Below are 20245 nucleotides of genomic sequence, written 5' to 3' on the forward strand. Positions count from 1 at the left end.
ATTTGGAATTTACCCAGCACTGTCAAATACCAAACAAAGTTACTTCTGCCCTTTGTCTGTTTTTATTTATCATTTTGTACATTTGATTTTTAATTTAAAATTTGGTTTGTCCAAGATTATAAAAAGTCACAGCTGAGGGGATTGGATGTGATAGTTATGCAACTGCTCTTTACCAAATACCTGGGCTGTTTGTTGACAACTCATAAACTTTTGTTCTTTTGCCAGAAAACTGAATGATAGACACCGTTTCTTAGAGAACTGGAACAAAAATGTATACTCAGTGCCAATAAACAGATTTCATAAATCTTTATCATACGACTTGTTTCTGTGCCTCAGGTATAAGGCAAAATCTCTGGGACTTAGGAGATACCGGCTTCTTCTCCCAGCAGTGTTAAATGCTAAAATAGTACCTATATCTACATTTACAAATATATTCCAAACATTTTAATGGAACTCTATTTTAATATGGGGGGAAAATTGAAATTATTACTTATTTGAAATATCCACTTCTGCTTTTACTTGCTTTAAATCTTGTAGGACATTCTTTTGCTGGAAATGGAAGTATCTTCTCTTTCCTGTTCAGGTTATACATGTCTGATAGATTTCTGGAGAGGTAAATCCAAAAGAAAGTGATTAGAGGCAGGGATCTGGAAATAAATGTGTAACATATAAGGGTACATTTGTGCTAGAATTCCAGGGATTGTTCCAGTTGCTATAATTGGAATTGTATGTTTCCTCCTTAAAAAATGAAGTGAAATTTCTGAAACAGCTTTCCTAACTCAGTCATTAAATTGGTATAGTACAGGGGTCTGCAAACTTGGCTCTTTTAAGATTTGTGGACTTCAACTCTCAGAGCCAACTCTCAGAGCTCTTAAAAGAGCCAAGTTTGCAGATCCCTGGTATGGTACAATCTTCCAAATCTTGTTTTCACTAAAGTTTTGGGTTTCAATTCCCTCGTTCCTACAGCCTGGACAAGGCCGTGTTATTGACCATGAAAGATGAAATGCAGTACAAGTAGTCCTCGACTTACAACAGTTCATTTAGTGACCATTTTAAGTTACAACGGCATTGAAAAAAGTGACATGACCATTTTTCACATGACCATTGCAGCATCCCCATGGTTACATTATCAAAATTCAGACACCTAGCAACTGGTTCGATATTTATGACGGCTGCAGTGTCCTGGGGTCATGTGATCACTTTTTGTAACCTTCTGACAAGCAAAGTCAATGGGGAAGCCAAATTCACTGAACAACCTTTTTATTAATTTAACAACTGTAGTGATTCACTTAACAACTGTGGCAAGCAAGGGCAAAACTCACTTAACAAATGTCTTGCTTACCAACAGAATTTTGGACTCAAAAGCAGGGGTGGGATTCAGCCGATTCAGCCTGGTTCAGGCAAACCGGATGCTAATTTTACATCTGATTTGCTGAACTGGTAGTTGCAAGGACTGGCTGGCCCCACCCACCCTGCACCGCCCCTCCCAGGAGTCTCCATGCAGCCCATTTTGGATGCCAAGTAAGTGCAGGGCCCACGCAGAAGCTCTGGGAGGGCAAAAAATGAGTCTCCCAGAAGTTCCGGAAGTCTGGAAATGGGCCTGTTTCCAGCCTCCAGAGGGCCTCCGGAGCCCGGGGGAGACCATTTTCACCTTCCCAGAGGCTCGAGTAAATCTTCCAAAGCCTGGGGAGAGCAAAAAACGGACCTCCCGGAAGTTCCAGAAGTCCGGAAACAGGCTCATTTCTGGCCTCCAGAGGGCCTCCGGAGCCCTCCCGGAGACTCAAAAAAAGCCTCCTGAGCTAGGGGAGCATGAAAATGACCCCCTCCCCTGCGGTGCAGGAGGCCGAGTAGGCCATGGCCACACCCAGCCAGCAACTGGGCAGAGAACCTGTTGCTAACATTTTTGAATCTCACCCCGATCAAAAGTGGTTGTAAGTCAAGGGCTATCTATCTGTCCTTGACTTACTTTGAATTATAAGCTCAAAAGGAACTCATTAGGCTATTGGGCCCAAAGCCCTGCTCGATTCAAGAAACCAATTTAAAAGAATCCTGGTAAGTGTCTTATCTTCCTCCATCTGAAAATGTTTCTCTCTACAAAGTTTTGCTTAACATTCAATTGACATCTACGTTCTTTTAATTTAAAATGATTTTGCTATTCTGCACTTTGAGACAACAAAGAATGGCTTGCAGCCTTCTGTGCAATAATGATTTCAGTTATTTGAAGAGTTCTGTTATCTCCTTTTTTCATGGCTAACCAAACCTAGATCCTTAATTCCTTCCTCGTAAACTTTGCTTCCCGACTTGTGATTATTCTCACTCACTTCTGCATGGCTTCCACGTTTTGTGAAATGGAGTGTTCATAAGAAATTATGTAAAGGTATTTAGGTTCCTTCTTCATCTCTCTCTTTGTAGGTTTCTTTCAAAGTTGCCTTTTATCTTGAAGCACCAGTTTATGTAGAAGGTTTAGAAAAATGGACAAAAACTTTCCTATTCTGCCATATGTTAGCAGAATGCCATTTTAAAAAAAATATAATAAAAAGTTACAGAACATTATAATTGTGCAGAAAACACATCCCAATTCTATAGTAAACTGTGGTTATTTTTCTTTATGTTCTGTTTTTTTTAAAAAATAAACACTTTTCATTAATTTTATATTTTTTTACCCTGAAAACCACGACTGCAAGGATAGAAACATATAATTTATGCTTTATTTCTTAAATTTATATCTCACCTTTCTCAGAAGAGCTCAGGACAGCCTAATTTATCCCTCTGTTTCCTTTGAACCTTAAACAGTAAAACTGTGGTAGGTTTTGCTGAGAGAGAATGATTGGGCCAAAATCATGCATATCCAAAGGATGGTGTAGATATAGAGTTTACAGGCATACAATGTTCAATGTGCTGTTTACACATAGACACAAATATACATGTACATACATATAAATACATGCATATATACACACATAAAGACGTGTGTTTGTGTGTGTGTGTGTTTTCGTAGGTTTGCACGGGTATAGGTATGTAGGTCGTGGCATATTCGGGTCTTTTCCTGTGTAAGGTTGAGAGTATCTTGACGAGGTTTCGACGAAGTCTCACTCATCATCTTCAGGCTGGTGCTTTTGGCTTCGTGCTTGTGCGAAGATACTCTCAACTAAACTAAACGTCACCAAGATACTCTCAACCTTACACGGGAAAAGACCCAAATATGCCAAGACCTACACACACACACACACACACACACACACACACACACACACACACACACACTGTACATAAACATACACGTTTACACCTGTTTTGTCATGTTGGGACATGAATTTAGTAGTGTAGTCTTCTTATTGAAACAGAATGTATTTATTCATTACTACATCAGATTGAGTACATTTTAGTGATGGATTAAATCAATGGTTAGAGTATTAATCTATAAAATGAAGAACATATTTGTTTAATTATAATAGAAAATGTTGCAGAGTTCTCTATTAAGGTAATAGTTTTAATGTAGGTATTTTATATATTTAATTCCTATGTTCATTCCTATATTGGGATGAATGGGTTCCACAAAATAAATTGGAAGGTATTCTTATTTTTGTAAGCAGCAAATATCACTTACAGAGGCTTCATCTGTATGCTTAGCAGAACTCCTGGATATTGCGCAGGTGTTTCCTTGTAAATGCATGTCTCTTTGCAATAATCACACAATCTGACCTCTGACTCAGAGAAATCAGTCATTTATATTAACTGCGCACAGAATGAAATGATCCGTGTGCTTTCTCCACCCCACCTAACAGCTTTGTCCAAGGCTGCCAAAAGAAACCCCCGAGCATATCCGGCTATTCTTTGGATGGAGGGAAATTCTATGACTTTCTTTCTTCATTCTAAATTCGAAATAACAATATGAAATTTCTTCATCATCAGCTACAAAATGTTAAGTACCAACCTTGCTGATTTTGGACGAACATTTTGCTATGCTTATAAGTACAAATTTAATAGTCAATCTGATAAATAAATTTAATAAATAAATGCTGTTCCTTTGAGGAAGTTTTGAGTTCTGCCAACATCCCTGTACTTTTTTCTTAGCAGCATTTTTTTCAGAAGTGGCTTTTCTTCCTTCTTAGGCCTGTGAAAGAGTGACTGGCCCAAGCTCACCTAGCTGGTTCCTTGCCTAAAGTGAGACTATAACTCATGGTCTCCTGGTTTCTATCCCAGTACCTTTAGCCACAACGCCAAAGGGGCTCACACGTATTTGTACACCTGGATAGTCAACCACAAACACTGCTGTCCTGATTGAACTATACTCAGTACACATATGCAGCTCTTGGTTTTAGCCAGAACCTTTTAAGTTCAGTTATGAAATAATTTTGGGCACATAGGTTACTTTCACCCTACAAAGGTGGAAATTGTTTCAGGTATCAGATTTCTCTGTAGATATCAGAATACCCATGTATAGAAAAACCACATTAAAAGCTGTGTCAATAGACACATCTTTCTTTGGAGCAGTTCAGATTTTCAGAAACTGCAAGTTTCATTCTTTTACAAAACTAATATGGTAGAAAGTTTTATTTACATATTTGGCTTCGCCACTTTTAGGTTTGTTTGTAAAGATATAGCGCTTGCGAATCTTTAATAATGTTCAATTGCTTATTAGATGACGTAATTGTCTACATGAATAGTTAACAGATGGGACTGAAAATGTATTTTGATCCTGTTGGAATGATGAATAAATTCATTTGTCTGCTTGTTAACACATAATTCATATTTTTCCATGCTTTTTTCCATAAAGCAGGACAGAATTTTTCTTTAGCTTCTGTGCTTCTCCAAAACTCAAAAGTCATGTATGAAAGGGAAAACATGTTGCTGGCAGATTAGCTGATTATCACTGATTTGCATTTTAAGTGGTGAAGAAGGGGATGTTAATGGGATCTTGATATAAATGGTGGCAATGACAGCATGCTTAGCTATTAGTTGCTAGGGACCAATAGTGAAAGAAGTTGTCACATACCCTTAATGCTAGTAAGTGTGTTGAATAGAAGTTGGCTAATTCTGTAAAATCAAATCTTGAATTAAATGGACCAATCCAGCAGGACTATTCATCCAGAGGGTTAACATCATTGCCCAGAGGATCATTGGTTTCCCTCTCTCCTCTTCAGAAGAGCTTTATAGCTCCCGCTGCCTTAAAAAAGTTCAAAACATTCTTAAAGTTCCATCTCATCCTAGACACCCTTTTTTTGAACTATTACCATTTGGCAGATGGTACAGGATAATAAAAACAAGGACAAATAGGCCAGTGGTGGGTTTCAAAATTTTTTACTACCGATTCTGTGGGTGTGGCTTGGTGGGTGGGGCATGGTTTGGTGGACATGGCAGGGGATGGATACTGTAAAATCTCCATTCCCTCCCCAATCCAGGGGAAGGTTACTACAAAATCCCCATTTCCTCCCCATCAGCTGGGACTTGGGAGGCAGAGAATAGATGGGGGTGGGGCCAGTCAGAGGGGGTATTTACCGGGTCTCCGAACTACTCAAAATTTCCACTACCGGTTCTCCAGAACTGGTCAGAACCTGCTGAAACCCATCTCTAAAATAGGCTCAAAAACAGCTTCTATCCCAGAGCAGTACCGTAACTATATTGAATTCTACTGTATAGTGCAATATTAATGCAATATCAGGGGTTTTCAATTCATTTGTATAGAATGTGAAGGATATGTGGGTATTTTTTGTTTTATTTTTTATGTATAATGGCATTTAATTTCGTTGTACGAGGTGCAATGACAATAAAGTAAACTATTCTTATATCTACTTCCTAATACTTCCTTTTATGTACACTGAGAGCATATGCACCAAGACAAATTCCTTGTGTGTCCAATCACACTTGGCCAATAAAATTCTATTCTATTCTATTCTATTCTAATCTTTGAGGGAGGTAGGCAGTTCAGAAATGTGAAAAACAAACCAACAAACAAATAAATTAAATTCCTCTGTATGGTGGAATGGATATAGGTAGAAAGGAAGAGAGCTTTTCTTGAGACAACATTTATTCCTTGCTGACTCTTTTACATTTTTTTTTAATTTCTTCAAATTGTAAATGGTCAGTTTGTTAATCTGAGGTAACACAAGAAGTTGGTTTTCAAAAATGTCGCTACTGATCTCCAATAACACTGGGGAAAAGAGCTTGATATATGCCTTGTAACACCCAGAAACATGCTAACTAGAGTTATTTATTTGTTATTTCTTGGCAAAATACAGGTTCATTAAATAAATAACTTGATAATGGAAACTGTATTAGTTAAAAATTGATTAGTTTTATTTTGAGTTATATTTAGCGCAGTAAGATATTTCACCATTTTTATATACATAAATATTTAGACAAGAAAAAAAAATTGGGGGAAAATATTACATTATTGAGTCAGAATCATTATCTCATTATCCTTAGTAGTATTAGTAACATTACCTTGTAGCAACTGGTTCTGCCAAGAGGCCAATATTGAGCCAGGTTTTCATTTTGTTCCTAATATTTCAGCTTTCTGAAATGTAATGAGTATTACAAGTGTATAGCAATAGCAGTAGCACTTAGATTTATACTCTGTTTCATAACGTCCCTTTTTAAGCAATTTACAGAGTCAGCATATTGTCCCCAACAATCTGGAATTAAGTTCCTGGTTAGCAGTTATAAATCCTTTGTATAATTTTGGTGTAAATCGTCTAAAATATATGTTCAAAAGTTTCTTCATTTTTTCAAGTTTTCTTGTTTAGCTTTTTAGTTTCAATTTTTCCATGACTTACAAATAATACTGTGACACATGCTTCCCTTAAATGCATACAAATCAATAAATAAATTCATAAAATATCTGTAAGAAGAAATATGTTTTATAAAAAGTGAAACTTTTAATAATGCTATATTTACAGACTATCTGGATAAAATTGAATTACTCGGTTTTGTAAGAAGTGATGTTACAAGGGGTTATCCAAATATAGCAATAACACCTATGTTATATTTATTAATCCATTCAGTTATAGATTGAGATACAAGAAAATAATCTAGAGAAAAACAGTTATGATATGGAAATAGGAAAAAAGAAGTATAGTATTTCTGCAAAGAACTTAAAAATTGCCTTAGAAGGAGGGTTATCTTATAATCACCAAAACAAATTCTAATATATAAGCAATATTTTCCAACTATTGCTTAAATGAGATACTGTAGAATTACAATCTAATGTGGAATAGAAACATTAAATATTAAAATCTCAAGCCATAATTAAATGATCTATAAACAAAGTAAAAAGTGTACAAAACCCCTAGGTAATAACTGATAAATTCTTGGTAGGATCATAACATGGCATTCATTAAACTTTTAATCACCAATATTAAAAATATCCTATTGCATTATTGCCTGTTCCATCACAAATATGCTAATAATAATTATTGCATCTCTAGCAGATCTTAAACTTCCACAAATCTATTATTCTTGCCCAAATATACATTACTCAGGAAGACAGGAGAGGAAATATTGGGTATTAACAACCCCACCCGAAGAAAATTCATAACCTGCCACTGTTCGTGCATGGTATTGTGTGACATAATTACCCCACTCAGCAGTAACAATATTAACTAGAAAGTGAACTTTTCAGCAATAAAACAAATAGGAAACAGTATTCCAAATGAAAACTTTTCTCAAATCAACACATAATTTCTCCAGTCAAATACTCTCCTTCCACTCACATATAACCAGGGGTGGGCTGCTATGGGTTCACCCAGGTTCGGGAGAACTTGTAGCTAACATTATGGCTAATTTGAAGAACCTCCAAATCCCACCCTGACCCCACCCCTCCAAGGAGTCTCCATGTGGCCCGTTTTGGATGCGAGGTAAGTGCAGGGCCCGTGTGGAGGCTCAGGGAGGGGTAAAAATGGGCCTCCCAGAAGTTCCAGAAGTCTGAAAACAAGCCCGTTTCTGGCCTCCGTAGGGCCTCCAGAGCCCGGGGGAGGCAGTTTTCGCCCTCCCAGAGACTCAAGGAAAGCCTCCAGAGCCTGGGGAAGTGAAAATGCTCTTCCCACCATGGTGCAGGAGGCCGACTAGGGCACACCCACCATGGCCATGCCCACCCAGCCAACCGGGCAGGGAACCCATTGCTGAAATTTTTGAAGCCCACCCCTAACTCAGATTAAGAAGAACTTTTGCTAAAATGTTGATTAGGTGTGAAAATAGTTGCAGACTAGTGTAGACACCAATGCTCAGATTCTGTGTTTCCATGCATTCAAAATAAGAAGACAGGGAATAAGGCAAGGTAAGAAGTTTGGACACCTTTCAGTCCGTTCTTTGTAACTGCTACAAAGTAATGCCATAGTTACAAATACTTAGTAAAGTATATTTGGGCAAGAATAATACAGTTGTGTAAGTTTAAGATCTGCTAGAGGTGCAATAATTCTTATTAACAAATTTGTGATGGAACAAGCAATAATTCAGTAGGATATTTTTAATATTGGTGATTAAAAGTTTAATGAATGCTATATTATGAAGGTTAATATCTGACTGATCTCTTGCTTTGAATCTCTAAATATCTACACACATAAATAGTAAATATAAACTCAAGATGGTGTGTTTAACTTTGTACCATGCAGAAACTGTGCCCATTTCTGGTCACTTAGAGATTTATTAAACATATGATTTAACCAGAGCTGCCTACACATTTACGTGCAACTCTGGATATCTGCATTTGGGGAGAGCTGTCCTTAAATCTGTTGCATCAATTTAGCATATGAGATACGTTAAAACTTTGAAAGAAGTAAAAAGAAAATTGAAGTTGAGGGATGCTCGTTAAAATTCTTCCATAGGGAGAAAAATGGTTTTGTATCCAATATATTCTCCTTTAGTATTCATAAAGTGGGTCAATTTGCTGTAAATTTATTCTGTATTATTGGAACATCTCACCAATATCCAACTCACTGTTTGCTATCTACATGTATTATTTCATTCTTGTTCCTTGGAAGAAGTTCAGTTCTGGAACAGAAACAGTGTTCCCTGGTTGAGCTGAGGTAGGTCATCATCATCATCATCACCATTTGACTGATGATATAGGTAGGTCATCATAAGGTGACTGATGTCTAAACGTCCTGAATATTCTGGCCCCTGAGTGACTTTGAGTCCTGAATCAAAAAGCATAATGGTCTGACCAGTAAGGTACAGCTGTTACAAGGGACAAAGTGAATCCTCTGTCACAGATACAGAAAACCAGTGGCTAGATTTGACTTGAAAACTGCCTCCGCCACTGAATCTAATGTCAGCAGGTTAGCTTAGAACATATTTTCTCATCTGGCCGCCCTTCAAATATGTGGGGTTGTGGTCTGCACATCTAGATGTTGTTCAAGTTTGGGGAAAGCTGGGGAAATATGGGGATACAAAGATTTGTCTTTCCCAGCTTGGACGGTATTGATGGTCTGTATGCTAAAATAAAGCCAGGTGATGACACACACTTGAAAGTAAAAGAGAAAGACTGTAATTGTGGAGTCTGTCTGGCAAGAACAAAGAATGCTTATCTACAGGAAATATGTATAAATCGTGTAACAATTCTGGATAGTTAGAAAGCTGATAAAGGTAACAAGTGTTAGACAACTTGCAGACCTCATCAAAAATTAGGAATACAGATGGCCTGCAGCCAATAAAATGTGTATTAGATAATTCCTGGGGCATTCATTAGCCAAGGCTTAGGAACAGGGACAGCAAAAGACCAATAGAACAAATTGTAGAATTATTACTAAAATGTTTATTAGATGATATTTCTTTTTATCTCGCCTTGTCCTGCCTTCTCTTTTAGTGAAAATGTATAACGCTTACTTAATCCTTTGTTCTTGGTTCTTGGCATTTTGGCCAGGAGCCCTTTTCCTTGGAGTACTCTAATAAAAAGCAATCAGAAAACCTGCAACTCGTGTCTGGTGTCCATTATTGGCTTCGGCACCAGGCTCATACCCGAATTGGGGACAACAGTATCGTGCCTTGCCTCTGTTTGTTGCCTCATCAAACAAATTGATGCCACATATGCTTTGCAAGTCGAGCCACATGTGCAGTTTCTTTTAGGATAAAAGGATTTGTTTTCTCTGTCTGCTCAATGATCACTGAAAGCACTCTTTTTTAATTTAACAGTAGGTTGTCTTGCTCAGGGTCCATTGGGAAAAGATTGTAAATAAATGAAATATCAAGGATTGGAGTCAACATAAATTATTAATTATTCTGGAAAAGATAAAAAGCTGCCTCACCCAGAGCCAGACTTGCTCAGTGGTAGTACTCCTGCTTTGTAAGGAGGGGCTCCAGATTTAGCCCGTGAATGTGCTCTTTAAAAAAATCTTATAGCACAAATTTTGATTATTCTGTGCCCAAAGCATTGGGAAGTTCCTATTGGGCAGAATAAACGGTACCAGGATTGATCAGCCAGTACTGTAGCCTGACACGATGTAAAGTAATTTGCTATATTCACTAAGTCTATTTCTACTTTTCTACTTTAGGACTAGGTTCAGTATCCCAAGATTTTTCCCCTTTATAATCCCTTTGTTTTTAAAATCATCATTGCAATCCTTTACTTAATTCAATTCAACATTTACCTCAACAGTTCAATATTGCCTTCTTCAGTTAAGGAATAAAATATTTTTAAATTCATTGATTTTTTTCCCCCAGAGAACATTTGGTCTCAATCAGTTTTTGATATATAAAAAGACCTAAGTGCATACATTAATAGTCTCATTGGGTTACATTAAATGGGCATTTTCTAATATATTCTTTCTTGGTAAAAAAGTAGGTCAAATTTCAGCCACCCTTCTTTTTCTTCTCACAATAAACATTAATTACTCAAAGTTATGTTGTTTATCAAAGGTTCCTATTTTTTTTTTCTATTTTGTATGAAACAGTTTGAAAAGATTCTCTTCTTTTAAGTAACTAAAGAATCTTGTCAGAAGACTCAAAGGAGATGACGTAATTTCCCCTGACAGCTCATACTTCAAATAGAATGGCTTTTAATTTGGAAGGAAACCAGATTTGTAAATTGAAATGTTCTCTGTATAATAAATTTACACTAAGAGAATGGGACTGCAGAGTTAGGAGATTTCAGTAAAAGTTATCTGACACATTCTTGGCAAATAATCACAGAACGTTTTATTTTTAAAGGCAACTTCTACTGTAACTGAATATTTAAAAATATTGGACAGAGAAAAACAAGCAAAAACAAAAACAAAACTCAATAGGTAAAACTGTCCAAACAAACTTAGTGTGTTCAAGAAATGCCTTCAAACAGTTTAAGATTTGGAGCTTCGGGTTGACGTCGCGGCAAAATCGGAGACAAGGAGCGGGTCTCCGCGCTCCCATGCCAAGTTCTCCCTGCTGATGGGCTCTGAAAGGAGCCAAAGCTGCCCTGTAGGGGTGGTGAAGCAAAGAGGGGTGGCCTGCGAGGTCATGGAGAGTCACAGCTCTCCTGTCTGACCCAGAGTTCATTTTACCTCTCAGCCATGGCGAGAAGAGGCAGCCAAAAGATGACTGCCATGAATCTGGGACAACTGAGGAACAATTAAGACTGGCGCTGGAGTGAAGTAGGTGAACAGTGACTGGAACTGGGGGAGAGGATTCCTTTTTACTTAAAACTAATCCCAAGGAACAATTTAGAACTATCTGCTCAGAATTGCTTGTTAAAGCAGCGATTAAGCATTCTGAGAAAAATACCAGGAAAAGATCTAAAGAGAGAAAACAATAAATTTCTAAAAATACAGAAGATTGGACTCTTAAAGTGGGAAGACATGGTAATGGGCATTTTAAAACACTGGAAATTTTTACTGAAAAAACTTATTCTGTTTCTATAATTGAATTGCAATTAAAATTATGATCAAAATAACTAAAATCAGACTGACTATGGCAACATTGAAATTTAAGTTGAGAGTGCGACCTGCTGCCAAAAGGAAAATATATTATATGAAGCATTGTGAAAAGATCTACTGGGTTATATCTAACTACCCCACGACTACTGGAGATTCAAATATGAGAACAAGGAAGTTATTTAATTAAAATGATCCCTAAATGTTATGCTAAAAGATTGGACCTGTAAAGGGGATGTAAAGAGGCTTTTTTTGATAACTCCTGGGACTATTTAAATGGAACTGATTGATTTCCTATGGGATACAAAAAACTGTGATCAGTGTACTTCTTGAAGGGCAATTTTAAGTCTGAATAAATGGTTCTTGGACTACTGGATAAAAGTGGGATTTTAAAAAAATAAACAAAATAAGAAATGAGAAATGAGAAATAAAAGGAAGAAATGAGTGGAACTTTGAAGGAGATGACATTGATTTTCCAAAGTACAAAGGATATCATGGAGAAAGGATTCAAGGAGATTATGGGAAAAATGGAAAAATACTATAAGTGAGATGAGGAGTAAAGATCTAGATGCTCAGAAAAGAGAGGAGCCAACAGAAGGAATGGAGGAAAAGATAGAACTGAAGAACCAGCAAACAAAAGAAGAAGACAAAGAGGAGATAATAATAAAAATACAGTGATTGATGAATTAAACCAGGGGAAAAATATTTTAAGGGAGTTGAAAAGAGAATTGGAGATACAGGAAAATACTTTTGAATGGAAGATAGGGGTTTGGGCAGATACTTTGGAAGCTAGGCAGTGGAAGAGGGCAGAGATGGGAAAAATACTTTTTTTTTTTTTTTTTATTCAAAAAGTTTTTATTGGTCAAAAAGGGTTTATACAAATACATATCAGGTATGGTAAATTTTCATTTTTCTTATCCAAAATAAGAATTTTACTCAAATTTTTTAACACATACAACAGCCATATGGCAAGCAGGTGACACGAAGTAGCTAAGTTTACAAATCTTAAATACGTAATAAAGAAGGGTCAAGAATAAACAGAATATCGTACAAAAGAGAATAAGGAAAACCAACACAATCCCAAATATCTTTATCACTTCCTAGTTTTGGATCTCAGAACTCTGGGTTCAGCCTGACCCAACTCCAGGGCCGCAACAGCGGCATCCGCCTCCGCCCCATGGTCTATAACCTCCCCTTCTTCAATTCCTGGGTCATCTGATTCCAGGAGGGCTTTGTGTTCCTCCACGTAGGCCGTAGCCTCCGCAATTGTACTAATTTTTTCGTAATGCCCTCCCGGAAAATCATCAATCCCTCTGGCATCAGCCATCTGAAGCCCACTCCCTTCTGGTACAATTTGCTTGACAAAAAATAATATTTCTTTCTCATTTTACGTACCTGTCTGGGAATCTGCCTCAGAATGGCTATCTCCCTGCCCCTGTAAATCAGTGCCCCACTCCTATGTTTTCTAAGAATTTCATCTCTCGTCTCTCTTCTCACAAATTTGACATGAACCTCTCTGGGAACTGCATGCGTGCGTGCATATTGTGAATTAACTCTATAAACTCGATCCACATCCCAATTCATGAAATCAACACCTCTCCCAAGAAATTCTCCCAACAATTTAGTCACAACATCTCTCAAATCTTCTTGGTCCACTTCTTCCAAATTTTGAAACCTAAGGAAATAAGACATTTTATCCATCTGTAGTCCAAGCACAGCATTGCCTGTCGTCTCCTCTCTTTTCTGCACTGCCCGCATCTCACCCTCCAGACCTTCCACTTTCTGCTTGTTTTCTGCTGAGACTTGTTGAGTATCCTTTAAATCCTTTTGAATAGTCACAATTTCTACTCTTATTTCCGTTTGGCCTCTTTGCAAATCATCCAATTTCTTGTCCATATTAGATAACTTTTCCAAAATTCTCTCCATCTCTCCAGCAGTTGGTCTCTGACCTTTTGCCATTGAAAAAAAAAAAATACAAAATCCTCAGGCAAGCACAGTATCCTTATAATTTCCTCCGGATCCACCAGGGGGCACTCACAGGAGCAACGAGTCCAGAGTACAGTTAGTCAACCAGGAAGCCGAAGGGAAGTGATGTCATCAAGATTCTCATAGTGAAGGCGGAAGCTGGACTCCACCACTGTTCCCCAGAGGGAGGGGGGGCCTCAAACCCTCCCTCCTAAATTTCTCCATCACCTCTTCTCTCCAGAGCTCCACAAAACCGGTAATCTTCTTATTTTAAGTTCTCCTCTCTCCAGAATGACTCGTGCTCCTTCCAACCGCAGGGGAGAAAAACCCCCCCGCACTCCGGAGCACTCCACTCGCGTTTACCGATATCCCCTTCTCCATTCCTCAATTCTTCTCCGTTCCCTGTTCACCACCAGGCTGCTGCAGTTATAAATCCAATGCCCCGGTGTCACCGGGCACAGCGGCCCAGGCGACGACCAAAGTAATGGCCGTGGCCCGTGGCCTCCAAACCCCGCCGAGCCTAGGACGCGCCAGCATCGGTCCCCACAGTCCTGTATGTCGGCTGGGAGACCCCTGGCGAGCCGTCCGTGCGGCAGGTGTCCTTTTCGGAACACCTGGCCCCTGAGGGCCTCGGCGGCGGCCGGATTCGGGCGCTGGAGGCAGGAGAAGCCTTCCAGACGACCGTTGCCGCTGGACACCGGAAGTCGTCCGAGATGGGAAAAATACTTAAATTGTATAGTCAAGAAGTAGATGCAAACAGAGATAACGATCCAAGAGAGGAATATGAAAGGCGAGTCAAAAAAGCATAGCAACTAAAGTACTGAAGCGGGCAAGAGAAGATGGTTAGAAAGGAAAGGGTTTCTCTTTTTTCTTTGATGTTTTGATTTGCTTTTCTTTTTCTCTTTCTTTCTTTCCCTTTTCTTTTAGAATGGTGGCATGATTAGAAGTTAGCTAGAAATAAGAGAAGAAAGTAACAATAAAATGGGAAAACTAGAGATTGAATGACGGTATTATTTAGTAGTGTTTTAATAATATTGTGACTGGCATTGCCATAATATATTGAAACACTGAGCAATTAAATAATGAAAGAGTATACTTTAATATAAACGTGTATTACTATCAGAATTATATAGATTTGAAGATTGTAAAGAATATGATCAGAATAATTTTGTATCTCTAAATAATATTGGGATTGGTATTAGAATTGTGTATTGAAACATTGAATAATGAAATAATGAATGATTGTATCTTAATACAAATAGATGTAAAGAGTGAAATATGGGAGGTAAGTTATGAACAGGATTCAAAGCTCCAAAGCAAGAGATGTTGGATAGAAAGAAAATGTCTTTTAATAAAAGGGTGACATGATTAGAAGTTAAAATAGAGATAGAAATAAGAGAAAGGGGAATATCAGTGTATACATCTGTACCTAATAAAACAAAAGCAGTAACAAGAGGGAAGCTTGGAAACTGAATGGTGCTATTATTATTTTTGATCAAATAATATGGTGAATGGCATTAGAGCAATATATAAAAATATGGAATAATTAAATAATGATAAAAACAACATTATAAATATGTAGTTAATAGAAATATATAAGTTGGTTGAATGTAATAACTAGGATTAATTTTACCAGTTTTATTTGTATTAGAATGTATGACACCCAGGTGCCACACTCTTCACACATTGATATGTATATGTAAAATAAATAAAAAATAGTTTAAGATTTCTGTGGGGGAACCTATCTAAGATGACACAGGTGATGACATACAGAAATTGTCATGCAGAGACAGACGTTGCTGATTGTCGTCTCTCAGCTGCCAGAAGATGAAACTCTACTATCTTCTTTGTCTCATTTGTCTTGCTGTTTTCTGGCCACTGCTTTTGTCTCTTGCCATTACATAAGGAGTTGTTGTTAGTTGCGAAGTTGTGTCCGACTCATCGCGACCCCACGGACAATGTTCTTCCAGGCCTTCCTGTCCTCTGCCATCCTCTGGAGTCCATTTAAGCTCATGCCTACTGCTTCAGTGACTCCATCCAGCCACCTCGTTCTCTGTTGTCCCCTTCTTCTTTTGCCCTCAATCTTTCCCAGCATTAGGCTCTTCTCCAGTGAGTCGAACTTATAAGGAGTAGCACTTATCAAAACAACAGTCTGAAAGGTCTTCAGAAAGAGAAATATTATAAACAAGGTCTTCCTGCACAATTATACAAGAGCAATATCTGTCAGTGGTGATGTCCACGTCTATTTCATACAAAATACCTGGTTCTAAGCACACTATCAGTTTGACTGAAGCAAGAAAGGCACTAGTGAGGGATATGGATTATAGCCTTGAAGGTCCTCAGAGAAAAGCATTTAATCTGTCATCTGCTCTGGGAGGTCTAACTGTCAATCACCGAAGGAAAGCAACCAACCTGTCGTGTCCCACTCCTCCACTGACGGCCGGGTCAGGGAAATCCGAATCAGGCTTGCCTCTGCAGCTCTGCCCAAAGTCCTAGCAAAGTCCTCAGAGCAGGCAGGAGACCAGTAAGTGACTTCAGCAAGATAAGTTCGACTTTGCCTGACTCAGAGACTGCCAGAAAGCAGATCCTTTATATAGGCCATGGGGTGTGGCTCCATGACTCAGCACTCATTAAGGCCTGCCCCTCCCTTCCTTCTGTTGCCTCCGCCTATCCAATCTTCTGATGCGAGGGTCACTCGAATCAGCTGTTGGAAGTAAACTTTCCTCAGGCTCACATGCTGTGGAGGAGGGGGAGGGGTCTAGCTGCTCCGTTTGCCTGGGCATGGAGCCAGGGCTGGGGCCGGGGGATGCTCCCTCCTCTGCAGCCTGCTTGGGCATGGAGCCAGGGCTGGGACCGGGAGGCATACATTCCTCCGTGTTCGGGAGCAGATAAGCAGACCCCGGCTGCGGTGAGAGCGGACAAGACACAACCCTACCAAATTTTCAGGGATGCCTCTATGAGGAACCTCAAGTGACGTAATGTTTAGATATTTAGGTGGTAAAAATCATCACCAAAGCTAACCGTGGAAACATTTTGGTTGTAGAAATTGAGGTATAGATGCAAGTTGTTCATTTGACTACCAGGACAGGTTGGCCTTGTAAAGATAATCCATAGCCTGGATTCATTTTTTAAAAAAATCCTTCAGAAGCCGGTACTGTTATATTCATGTGCAGTAAATTAAATCCCCTACTATTATCTAGAACTAGATAAGAAACCTGGGGCTAAATTATTTGAGGAGCTGTCAGGGAACTGTATATAATTTGTTCCAAAAAACCTATTTGGAGCCTGAAAATGCTACACAACCTGTCTGTTTGAGGCCTGAGCTGCAAAACAGAGAGAGACAGAAAGAGAAATACCCAGTTTCCTAGGATAAATTACCGTCGTGCTGTTTAAATCTAAGTGGAGGTAGGTAAATAACAAGACAGTTATAAAATCTCAGTGGTAACTTAAGAGGACCAGGTTTAATTATTGGCTGTTAACTCATGGTGCATGCTTATTATCCTGCAATAAAATATCATTGTTAAACATTAAAAAGATTTACTTCTGTTCCTGACTACTCATTAGCTTGTGATTTTGCGTCTCCTTTGAACATAGTTGGATTCCTTTTGTTTTCAATTTTTAATGTTATTGGTTAAAGGTTAAATGTGTTTTCAGGAATGCACATAGATTTTAGATGCTCTATTTTCAATTAAGATTCACGTGGTTTCCTTTTAAAGGAAGCTGTAAACTTTGTGAAAGACACAGGAAGGCAAGTTGGTACCATTCCTAGTGCAGCTCCTATTACCCCCAGGCAGCATGACCATCGATCATAGGGGGACTAGTAGTCCAAACCTTTGGAGACCACAAGTTGTCACCTTCCCTCTGTGATTAAAGTCCCTTTCTGGGTAATGCAGTTTTTTTTAAAAATTTCTCCTTAGTTCTAGATTGCTTCTCTCCTTGATTAGTTTCCATCCATTGCTTCTTGTCCTGCCTTCAGGGGTTTTGGGGAATAGTTTGACTCCCTCTTCTTTATGGCAACTCCTTAGACATTGGAACACTGTTCTCATGTCTCCCCTAGTCTTTTTTTCATTAAATTAGACATGCTCAATTCCATCAACTGTTCTTTATAGGGTTTTGTTGTTGTTGTTGCTCTTCTCTGTACGTTTTCTAAAGTCTCAACTTCTTTTTTATATTGTGGCGACCAAAACTGGATGCAGTATTCCAAGTGTGGTCTTACCAAGGCAGGGGTGAAATCCAGCAGGTTCTGACAGGTTCTGGAAAATCGGTAGCAGAAATTTTGAGCAGTTTGGAGAACCGGTAGCGGAAATTTTGAATAGTTTGGAGAACTGGCAAATACTACCTCTGGCTTGCCCCAGAGTGGGGTGGGATTGGAGATTTTGCAATATCCTTCCCCCAGGAGTGGGGAGGGAATGGGGATTTTGCAGTATCTTTCCCCTGCCACACCCACCAAGCCACGCCACACCCACCAAGCCACGTCACACCCACCAAGCCATGCCCACAGAACTAGTAGTAAAAAAAAATTGGATTTCACCACTGTACCAAGGCATTGTAAAGTGGTATTAACACTTCATATGATTTTGATTTTATTCCTCTGTTAATGCAGCCTAGGACCATTTGGCTTTTTTGGCAGCTGCGGTACACTTACAGCTTGTTCAGAGTTAGGATGACTGCGCATGCGCACGCACACATATATAAAGTCGCATGGATACCTTTGGGGCACTTGGCAATCAACTCACTTTTATGGCAATTTGCAGCATCCTATAACTACAATTTGCAATGGGTTTTGTGTTTTTTTTTTGCTGGTGTTCTGGTTTTGTTGTGACCAAGGCCCAAGTAGTGATTACTAAACACAATTCAGTTCTCAAAAAACTTATTTTATTAAAACAGCTGGGAATTAATTTATTCTCAGCTTAGCCCAAAACAAAATTCTTAATAACCAGTCCCTCAGCCTTATCACCAACCTTTGATGTCTTTTCTTGGCAAAAACGCCACAAAGTTCAAGAGACGCTGACAAGAAGCATGGAAATCAACGTTGCTTTTCTACAAAGAACCCAACAGCTCGTTGCTGCTCTTTTAAGCCTTATGGGAGTGGCCAATCATCTTCTGGCCTTACTCCCAAGTTGTCCTTTTTGCTTCAGCTGCTCTTGCCTTCTGGCAGCTCTTCGCATGTGTGCACTAGGAACAGGCTCTTCCTGTTCCTCTGCCTCTCTGCTTTCCACCTCTGGAGGCTCCAGAGTCCGTGCATTGCTCCCAGATGGCCCTGGCCCCATCTCTGCCTCCGATGCAGATCCCTCATCTGGGCCTTCTCCTGACTCCAGGACTGGCCCATTGTCCTCCCCAGCCTCCTCACTGTCTGACTCCATTGCCAGGTCTGCGGGCTGCTGGCGGACCACAACAGGTTTCTGGCAAAAAAAAACAACTCCTTGGGGAGAATGGATTTGCTTAATGAAAGTGACACTCACTTAAACAACCATGGTATCCACTTAAAAACGGTCGTAACTTCATTCATTCATAACTTGGCTTCCAACTTATGATTGTAATTCTGAGCTCAGTTATGGTTTTAAGTCACAGATTCTCTGAATCTTATTGTTCTCTGTTTTTGGTGAACTGCATAGAGTTCATGGGAGTATGGTGGTATAAAATTTTTAAGAAATATTAAGACTTCCCAATTTACTCTCATCTAGATGTTCTGAGTTTTCGTTCTTGCAATGCTTTGTCATGATGATAGAGTGAAACAGGTTAGGAAAGGTTGACATGTACGTAGTTGCCGCCCGTTTCTATTTTCTTCCTTTTATGCAAGCAGCATTTTTCCTTTTAAAATGGCACCTTTTTTAAAAAACAGAATTTAAAATTTACAGAGCTCGACTGACTCAATCCTCTCACCGTGTATGCAGAGGACAAGCATCACTTAAAATAACAGAAGGCTTTTGGATTTGCCTGTGACATTAATAATGTTATCATTTCTCTGCACAAGCCACATCTATTTTTAATGCAGTTCTAATTGGGATGATTTCGGTTTCCTGCAGGTTCAAGCCTTGGAAATGAAGAGCAAATCATTCTCAAGGCAGCTGAACCATCTAAAGACGCACTTAAGGGGGCCAATAGAACTTCACTGCAGGCGTCAAATAGCACACCAATTGCCCGCAGGAGTCTCCTTCCAGCCCCAAAGACAGGAACAGCACCGGCTGGTAAGTTTTTCCATATGTCAGAGTTCATACGACATGTCCATCTATTTGTATTTGTGTATGTGCAATGAGTATGTATTTTAGAATTTTGTAATATACCTCACCCAGAGGTATTCAGAGTAGATTAACTACAAAGCATCCAAATATATTTTGAAATTTGTGCTCAAATCTGTTTAATACTTTAGAATTAAACAGTTATTGCTGTTTAATTGATCCAGTATTTTTTAGTACATTCTTACCCTGGAGTATTCAACA

The 20245-nt window shown here is 38.9% G+C and overlaps 1 protein-coding gene across 2 annotated transcripts in view; it reads left to right on the forward strand.

The window, feature by feature from the left end:
• Positions 1-20245, forward strand: part of MTUS2 (microtubule associated scaffold protein 2) — a 251168-nt gene that overhangs the window by 132743 nt on the left and 98180 nt on the right. For both annotated transcript variants that reach the window (XM_058186536.1, XM_058186538.1), the window contains one exon: positions 19832-19993. In XM_058186536.1, coding sequence (XP_058042519.1) covers positions 19832-19993 — 162 coding nt within the window. The remainder of the gene's footprint in view (positions 1-19831; positions 19994-20245) is intronic.

Source organism: Ahaetulla prasina, chromosome 5, assembly GCF_028640845.1.
Source record: "Ahaetulla prasina isolate Xishuangbanna chromosome 5, ASM2864084v1, whole genome shotgun sequence".
Taxonomy (NCBI): domain Eukaryota; kingdom Metazoa; phylum Chordata; class Lepidosauria; order Squamata; family Colubridae; genus Ahaetulla; species Ahaetulla prasina.